The sequence below is a fragment of the Solanum lycopersicum genome, chromosome 2 (assembly GCF_036512215.1).
Source record: "Solanum lycopersicum chromosome 2, SLM_r2.1".
In the NCBI taxonomy this organism is placed as follows: domain Eukaryota; kingdom Viridiplantae; phylum Streptophyta; class Magnoliopsida; order Solanales; family Solanaceae; genus Solanum; species Solanum lycopersicum.
The window spans coordinates 60,720,545-60,730,356 of record NC_090801.1 but is presented as its reverse complement, the minus strand read 5'-3'; the positions used below and the strand labels follow the sequence as shown (position 1 = coordinate 60,730,356).

General features: G+C 32.1%; 1 protein-coding gene across 2 annotated transcripts; it reads right to left on the bottom strand.

The window, feature by feature from the left end:
* Nucleotides 1-4,129: 4,129 nt before the first annotated feature.
* Nucleotides 4,130-9,389, bottom strand: LOC101259395 (homeobox-leucine zipper protein PROTODERMAL FACTOR 2). 2 transcript variants are annotated; one of them, XM_010318312.4, is made up of 12 exons: nt 9,101-9,389; nt 7,867-8,147; nt 7,664-7,781; nt 7,314-7,502; nt 6,454-6,891; nt 6,269-6,370; nt 5,959-6,159; nt 5,706-5,880; nt 5,336-5,607; nt 5,143-5,238; nt 4,690-5,066; nt 4,130-4,478 (listed from the first exon to the last, which is right to left on the bottom strand). In XM_010318312.4, the coding sequence occupies exons 2-11, from the start codon at nt 8,091-8,093 to the stop codon at nt 4,692-4,694; spliced, it is 2,193 nt and encodes a 730-aa protein (XP_010316614.1). In that variant the 5' UTR covers nt 8,094-8,147; nt 9,101-9,389; the 3' UTR covers nt 4,130-4,478; nt 4,690-4,691. The 2 variants fall into 2 exon arrangements, with proteins under 2 accessions (XP_010316614.1, XP_004232734.1); XM_004232686.5 differs by lacking the exon at nt 9,101-9,389 and adding an exon at nt 8,504-8,618.
* Between the last annotated feature and the right edge of the window lie 423 nt (nt 9,390-9,812).

Genomic DNA, 9,812 nt, shown 5'->3' with positions numbered 1-9,812 from the left:
TAGTTTAAATATAAAACCGTTAAATAAGTGGTCAAGTTTAAACCAAAAGGTGGATGACAAGGATATTTTGGACCAATAGGTGAGTGAGAAGGATATTTGGAACCAATAGATGGATGGAGGACAATTGTACCATTTCCAATACTTTAAGGATATTTTAGGTCATTTTCCGATAAAAAAATTGTATCAGATAGTTGGTACTCCAAGTTAATTTGTGGTCCATGTTTTAGCATCAAATGCTCTTGGTAGCTTCTTATATCTCGTGCAAATTTTATCTAATACCATTATAATTGTCTATTCATGATTGAGAATGTTTTTTGTTTTTTTCGAGTCACTATTTTATTGCCACTGAACTGAAAGGGACATCTTGTACAAGGAGGGGGTTAAGTTAGCCTGATTATATAATTGTAACAAAAAAACAAGCTAATCAAATTGGTCATGGTTTAAATAGTCCAGCGCGCTTTGGTCTTTTTCTCAACCCAAAGTTTTTTTTCTATCATGATATAATGAGAAATTTGTGTTATAAAAACGTGTTTTTTCATTAAACTAGCTCATTGAAAAAATGCATGTTATAAATAGATTCTCATTAAAATAGTAGAAAGTCTCCAAAATTTTCCTCGTAGAAACACTTATATTTTAAATTTTCTCACTATTTCGATAAAAATTTTATAGTAAATTTAGTGACGTTCTTCGCTTTCAACTAAACTTTTGAGTTTTGATCTCCTTCATTCACATCATCCACTATGGCACTAATTTTAAGTCATTTACACGATAATGTAACTTAGAAAAATAGATTAGTACATGCTATGACTTCTTAAGTTTTACCTAGGGTAAGAAAAATCTTTACAATATTGTTTATGTATATCACTTAAATTTGTTTTAAATAGGTTTATAAATGGGTTTAAATAATTAGGTAGATCTTGACTATCTATCGTTCTGAGTGATATGTCTGTTTATTTGATAATTATTAATTAAAAAAAGATAGATTATGAGATTGAGATTAACTACTATCCACCGACAAGAAAATTATACCGTCATTTTATTTTTTTAGAAATATGAATTTATTTTAATCTAATTTTTATATTTTCATAAATAAAGATTAATGATTTTTTAGTTGCTCTTTTTTTTAAAAAAAAAAACACGTTTACAGATTTAAGATTTTTTTTTTTTTGAAATAATGTTCAAATATTTTTTTATATTATCGACTTTGAGTATTACTGAAATAAATTGATTTGAATACAACTTAAATAAATTGGAATACATATGAAGGTATATAGATCAAAATATGTTTTTCTAGTGTCAATCGAATGAACTAAGAAGAGAAAAGATAGTTTGAAGCAATGGAAGCACCTATCCAAAAACTTTTTCATGTTAAAAGAAAGACTTAATAAGTTATGAATAATTTTTTATGAGATTAATTAATCTAGATTTAAAAAGAAAAAAAGAGAGTAAAAAGTTACCATTGATAATTTGTCTCAAATTGCTTTAATGGTGTTGATGGAGAACGAGGTGAAAATAATGAGGACAAGAAAGCGATGAAATGCTTTCTTTTTATTATATAAATATTAATAATAAGTGAATATATTAAGAGAAATAAGTATTTCTAAAAATGAATTAATGGTGTAATTTTTTTCTTCTACCACTATTAGTGTATATAAGTTAATATATAGTGATTGAAAAACAAATATTTTTAGTTATTTAAAATTGAGAAATTTCTATATAATGACAAATATTATTAATCAAATTAAATGTTATAACCACACTCTAATTTCATTGTGCCCTGTAGCAAACTGTTTACCAGTCACTTCTATCCCTCAAACTCTCACTCGCCACTCTCCCTCTCTTGCTCCATCTCTTGCTCGCTCCCTCTCACTTTTATACAAACACAAGTGTATAAAATATGTTTCTGTTTGTATAAAGCGAGAAAAAATTGTATATATACATGTATTTTCGTTCTCCTCTCTCCCCTCTCCCAGATCTCTCTCGCCACCCTCACCTCTATCCCTTATACAAACATAAACTAAATGTATAAATTGTGTTTCTGTTTATATAAAACGAGAGAAAATTGTATATACACTTGCAAATACATATATCTTCGTCCTATACACTTATAATTATACAATACAAATATTGTCTTGCCAATTTTTTTTTGTTTTTCTCTCTTTCTCGTTTTATACATACACAATTTATACAATTGATTTGTATACAATTGCTATCTTTTATATATGTATAGCGAAGTCTAACTAGAAAAAGACTCTCTCTATTACTTTGAGAAGAGAATCGTTGGTGTTTCTTTGTATATGTATAGCGAATTATACATCTTTATGTTTGCTGTGAAGCACAATTATGCAAATTTTACTATAACATACAAATATGAATTTTGTGTTTACTATGTGTGAAAGTTGATCTTTAAAATTTAAATTTTAATACAACATCTTTTTTTTTTGTCCAAGTCATCAATCCCCCAGGTAGAAATCTTGATCTTATTAATGCATATAATTAATAGTTAAATAATAAATATTTATCCAAATTCAAAAAGGTGTTAATCTTAATAAAAATAAACGACACTTAACTTTAATATAATTTAAGTTCTATTTATTGATCTGAAAAAGATACAATTTACTAAAACTAAAATCGTAATCAATGTGAACAACTAATATGCTATGCATATTGTGTAAAGGCTACATGATTTGGCATAGTAGTATCATCCAGCCCCATGAGCGCATATAAATAAATAATATTTATTTTTGGTCTTATCGTCGATACTGAGATATACCAATAAGGGAAGTGTATAAGTATTATATTATAAGGTGTTTAATATTCTGAGTTATGATGCTGTGTGTACAGGAAACATAATGGGAACCACCAGTGAAACTGGCTTTACTGAATAGTGAATTGTGGCCTCTTATACCAAAGTCATGCACAGTTCATTTATGTGATGCAACAACTTCAATAGTCTTTGCCATTAAAATTCATTAATACATCCTGCTAATCATGTACAACTACTATTTCACTTAATTTCTCAAGTCCCACTCAACGAGACGAAATATTTTTATTTTCTCATTATAGGTCTATTTTTCAGTTAGAAATGTTATAAATAAACGTAGAATATACAAAAGTAGTAGTGATAATGACATAATATTTTGAACAAGTTATTGATGATTCGTATCAATGCAAAAAATATATTACCGGAAATATCCACTAACGTCGTCCTCTTTTTAGATATGGTACAATTATAGCAAAGTTTGACTTTTCCATTTTCTTTCTTAATTGTCAAACCTAATTTGAGAAGAACATGTTATTCTTCTACTCTCTTCAACTTTCTTCGTAACATGTTCTTGTTTTTATTCTTTAATAAACTTATCGTATGTTCGATACCGAGGAAAATAATTTTTAGTAGTATTTTTTTTCTTTCATTTACTCGGACAATGTCTGTGTGGTGTTGTATTAACGAAAATAGGTCTCACTACAACACAAGTCCACAAGGTCTATTATTATAACCCTCTGGTATATAAACTAGATACACAAAAAAATTACCTTTGTAAAACTTTGTTGAAACTTGTCAAGTTGTAGTTGACCCTTAATTACTATCCTTGGAAATTGATAGAAGGAATGGATTAACATGTTCAGATCAAAAAAATATTGGTATTAATTTGTATGAGTTATTACATATATTATATGAAAAAAAATATTATTATAAAAATATTTGTATATAAATTAGACAAATACTCGGGAGAAGGAGGCGAAGGATGGGTGGTGGGGATAGGAGTTATGGAAGTTGGAGGTGAAGGTGAGGCCCGTGGAAGTAAGAAACTATTAGGTTTCTTAAAAAAAAAAGATTTTCAAAATATTTGACTAATCGGATATGAAAAAAAAGATAATATTTTTTAAAAAATATTTGTTTTATACCGAATAAGCCCTTAATATTGGATTCCTGTATGAGTTCTTAAAAATGATTTTGATCATTTGTCGACCAAGTATGATAAGTTGCAAACACCATGAATCTAACTCATGGATTAATTCTTCACGAATCATTTTGCAACTTCCATGCAACATATCGGAAACTAAAATATTTCAAATTAATGCAAAAAAAAAAAAATAGCAAATAGCGGTAGCAAATTATAACACAAGCTTTTCAGAAGTCAAACTAAACTTCTTTTTAAAACATAGAGAACTAACTTGTTCCAACAATTAACCCTTAAAGCAAAAGGGTTCAAAACAAAATAAAGCTTTGTTTGCTAGCTTAGTTTTATAATATTCTTGACATATACCAATATAACATTGGCAAAGTCTACCCTAAACCCTATATATTAAAACCAAAAAAAAACTACATCCTTACAGGATAGTGAAATGTTTTTTTGCCAAAAAAACAATCACCACCTGCAAGGATTTCCTTTAAGTTGCCTTCTCCACTAGCTCCCTTCCCCTTCATCTAACTTGTAACTTCTTTCAACTCTCCCCCATCCAAGACCACCTGCCGCCTATCACAAAAAAAAATAAAAAGATGCAACAAAAATAGGAGTAACTTATAATAGTATAAGGCTATTGAAACTTGTAGGTTCAAAACAAGTGTTTGGATAAAAATCATTTCACTAGGAGAAGTTTAAAGTTAAACTGGGATAAAGGAAGTAAAACACATTGCAAGTAGTATATAAAAATCCAATTCATAAACATGTGTAAAAGATGTTTTACCTTCATGCATTTGCGGAAGTTACAGCACCTTTGATCTTTTCAACGGTGCATTTGATGAGACTATTAACAGTCGCAACAGAGCCAAGGGAAAGCTTTGCAGTTGGGACTGAATCAACCAATATCTGAAATGCTACAGTTAGTAGCGATCCACCAGGAGAATCAATTTCTGAATTACCTCCACCATGATAATTCATCGGTCCGTCTGGAAGAATAGCAAAACCAGATGGCAACAGAGCAACATAGTCAGGGTCACCCCCACCTAACACCACGTTCATTGCAGCAATATCAACTGGAGCGTAAATGACGTAAGATCCTGTTACATCAGTTGTGCTCTCTTGGAGTATCAGCATGTTACTCTGGTTAGAGTTTGTTCCAGTCTGCAAAAATAGAAATACTTATTTGAGTATTTTTTTGCCAAAATTAATAAAAAATTAACAAACCCGGATATCATACATTGACACGGAGTAGAGAAACACAGTTTCCTGGATCACGACCATTTGCAATGTGTGCCATTTCCTGAACAATCCCACCATTTGAAAGAATATCCCACTGCACATATATTTAGCAGTGAATTAGATTAGGACACAATAAAACAGAGCGAATTTGATAAAAGTGGACAACTTAATTGAAGGTGAATATGCTTTACCTCATTTCTAGAGTTCTCATCGCGGAGAAAATCAAACACTCTCTTAGGAGAAACTGGAAGCCAAAAAGATGTTGCAGCACTCAGCACAATACCAGGAGGTCTCCCTGGATCATCGATACTCTTCCTAGTCATGACTCTAACATCATCCGCACCACTTCCAGACAAAGTTGTCCATATGTGAGTTGTCGATGCACCAACTCCAGCACAAAAGCTCATCACCATTCTCTCAGCAAGTTTTAGCATACTCTTTCGACCAGCTGGACTAGTAATGACTGAAAATTAGGACGAAAAAACATTAGTAATTTGCAATTGTACAGCATTGACAGACTAATTAATGAAAGAGTAGAGATTTTTTTTTTTTTGCTATTACTTCCAACATCTCCTGTTGGGATGTTAAGCGCCAACACACTTGCAAGGCGTTCACATTGTCTATCTAAAGTTGCTACCCAGCGTTTTGCTCCAAATGCAATCCCAGAATTGACAAGAGGTTTGTAGATGTCATGGACAGCATTTTCATCCACCTCAACGTGTTCAACCCATATAACCTACACAAATAACAATGTGTTACGGACTTAGAGTTTAATCATGTTCTAAAGAGTTTAAAATTTGAGGAATTTCGATACCCTTGAGTAACCATTTGGCATTTCTTGGATTAAACAACCAGATGGCCTTCTTCTGCAACGCGGAACTGAAACAGTGCGCAAGTTGTCCAGGGAAACATCAACCACTACCCAAGTCCCTTCACCATGTTGTTTACAGTATCTTAAGAAATAGTTCTCCCGAGTTGGAACAAGTGGAGATGGAACTTGAAATTCTGCTGTCATCTAAAATTAGAACATCAAAAAAAGGAAATCAATTAGAGTATATTTCATCTGTTTAAAAAAGAAGGAAAGAATTCAAACAAAATATTGTTAAGTGAAATCTGAACAATACCACTTGCAATGCTCCATTGTGATTTCCTGCGACACCAGTTGATAAGACTTCAAGAGTCATTGCTTTTGACACCAGACCAGCAAAAACAGTAGTCCATTGGTTCTGAAATGTACAATTAGTTAAAAATGTGCACAAAGTATTCGTCCGAGGAAGGTAAGGTTGCACATTAAAATTAGAAATCTTACCACATCCATCAAAATCTCAACTAAATTGATATGATTCATAATCACAACAGCAGATTCTCGTGAGGCTTCAGAATTGAGTGTAGCTGGCTTAGGTCCAAGGCCTCGAGGGAAAATACGAGCATATTCTTGCTCACATAAAGTCTCAGAGCCTGAGCTTGGCAACCATAATGGCTCTTCAGTTTGAGCCATCCTTATAAGTTCCTCCATTGCAGTAACAGCAAGCTCAATGACCACGGGCTTCTCAGCATCTGTAAGGCCCGTAACAGCAGTTCTTAGAAGGTCACCAGCAGCGTACATTTCTCCAAGCAGGCCCGATTGAGGCCCAAAAGCAAGATCCAGAACCCGAGGAGCTTCGGGCTGAGGAAGAGGAAGTTGATGAGAATATCCAAGGGCTGATTTACCAACATACTTTCCAGCTATTCCAGTTATCCTGTCAATCTGTATCATAAAACATAAAATAACTTAAAATTTCCGTCAAGTCACTTTGAATGCCATTTCATGTGAACTATTTTCTTATTACTCCGTTTTAAAATCTTCTTGCTCAGTCCTAATACAAGTGACAATGTTTAATTGTGTGGAAAGTTAAAAAGGTAAAATTATAATTTCAAAATTAAATTGTTTCTTATAGGCTAAAAAGAAAAATGTATTACGTAAATTAAAAGGATGAGGGGATTGTGGACGAATGAACGGAAAGGTGTAAAATGGGTCGGGGGCATCACCTTTATCAAAACATTTAGGGTTATGTAGGATTGAGTGTTCATCCAAACCGTTAAAGGCAAAATTTATAATCGGTGTGTTCACAAGTACTAAAATTAATAACTTGAAAAATGAGGCAGGTTTTCAATTAGTAATGCTCCTACCTCATCTCTAAGACGAGCATTTTCAATCCTCAACTGATGCTCATCAAATGACATCTCTCCTATAGCTGCTGGCCCTCCACAATTTGGGCATGCTGCATTACTCAAAGCTTCTTTGTACCTTATGTTCTCAGCGCGAAGCTTCTCATTTTCATTCCTCAACTGTGTGTTCTCACATCGCTCATGTTGAGCCTGTAACAACAATAAAATCACAATCTAATTATAAAGTTTTCAAGCACACGTACCTCAATCATCCTGTCTATATAAATTGAATGAATGTATTCATCTCAATTTTTTACATCAAATATATTAACTTTACATTACAGACAAGAAAAGAAAAAAGAGTTTTTCACCTTCATCTGAGTACGCTTGTTCTGGAACCAAAATTTCACTTGTAATGGCTCCAAACCAAGTCTTCTTCCCAATTCCTTCCTTTGCTTGTCATCTGGATGATTGCATTCCTTGTAAAAGCTGTACAATGACAAAAAAGAAACGGAACAATTGTTATATATAGTTAATAAATGTACTGTCAGTATATATAAATTAAATTACTTACGACTCCATTTCCTGAATCTGATTCTGAGTGTGGCGATGATAACGCTTCTTCTTGTTTGGAGGTTGGTTTGGATCAGCTTGATCGTCATCACCTGAATTGGGAGCTTCCATGTTATCAGCACCAGAGTTGCTATCAAACTCTTCATCACGAATGAAATCCAACTCGTTATCAGGTGTTCGTTGAGCTGAGGACGATATATCGAGCAAGTGCTGGTGGTTATTAAACATCTTGAATACCTTCTCGATCTTCTTCAAAATAATTTCTCTGATAAATTATTTCATCTGCAAAAAAAAAAAAAAACGCCCATGTTTATGATTTACAAAAACCATACACATGCTAAAGATTATATATACGGAAGCGTGGACAAAAGCAAAAGCTCAACAACATATGTTCAGGATTTTTTTTTTATAAAAAAAAATAAAAATTCACAAACATGTACTAAATGGTTAAAAGTGATTCATTTTTAGGATGTGACGACTTATAAATTTACATTTTTTGCTCTAGGGTTCCTTAATTCGTCATGCCACCATGGTTTAAAAATCAAAATCAGTGTATTTGTTGTTGAGAATTAGCTGAAGATAGTATACAAATAACACAAAAAAAGAAAAAAAAACGTTTAAAGAACAAATGGACTTACTCAAGAAACTGAGCTTCTCAAGAAGGCATTGTTGATGTGATGGTAGAATTTCACTTCTCACTGTATGATATATATATACACAAAAAAATCTCCTCAAACCCTAAACCCACCCCCCCAACCTCCAACCCCCACCACATTTTCTACTGACTTTCTTGTCTCTATGTAAAATAAACTTTAATTCTTTTTACCTCATTTTATTTTGGGACGTGTTTGTTTTTATTCTATTTTTTTCTATGTCTTGATGTGACAAAGGAAAATAAAATTTATTTCTTTTTGACTGTGTTAAAAGTGCAATGAGAAAATTTTGGAATAATAACAAAACATAAAGTTGACTCAATGTGTGAACACGGACACAGGGTCTTCTCTTTTTTCTTTTCCTTTTTCAAAAATGGGTAAAACATATATATAGCTCTCAACAACTAATATCTGGTAAAGTCCAAACTTCACTTCTATACAAGTCTCTCGACACATGAAAAAACAATAATTTATTTTGCTGTGGTATAATTTTTTGACGAAGGATGTTCATCTGAGCAAACAATTCAAGAGAGGGAAAAAAAGAAGAAAGCAAGTAAGAGAATGATGGAACAGTAAACTTACTATCTGTGAAGCCTTTGGATTAAAAAAACAACAAGTGTAGAAAATTAATCCAGATCTAGTCAAACTTTTTGGAGTCTGATTTTTTTTTTTGTGTGTGTGTGTTCAAAAAAGTTTATTGTGAAGAGAATTAAAGGAGCTATGGAGAAGAGGGGAAAAAAGAGGGATTATAGGGAACAGGTGGAGAAGATGAAGGGAGTTATTATTATAGCAGAGGTTATTGAGAGGAAGAAATAGCATTAATGGGAGGTGTTAATGCTGTTGTTGAGAGAGAAAATGAGAAGTTGGCAGCAACTCATCTTTGATGTTTAAATTTTCTAATATAGGGAATATGGTAGAAACAACTTAATTATGACTTCAATCTAATACTCCTATTTAATTTGAGTAGGATCATTGTAGATTAAAAGAAGGCAAGTAATTTGAGTAGGATCATTACAAATTCTTTCTCAAGAAGTATTTGATGGCAACAAATTTAAACAAGATATAAGTAAAGTATTGATTAACTTAATAATAGTGTATTGATTATGAAATCGAGCTTGACTAGGATCATTATAAATTAGGAGGAGGAAAGTAGATTGAGTATTAGGATCATGAGTAGATTATAAATTCATAATTGAAATTATTTGATGGCAACTAATTTATAGAAGGAAACTACTATTAAGGAGAGTAATTGATAAACTTAATAATAGTGTGTTGATTATGAAATTTAGTTCGA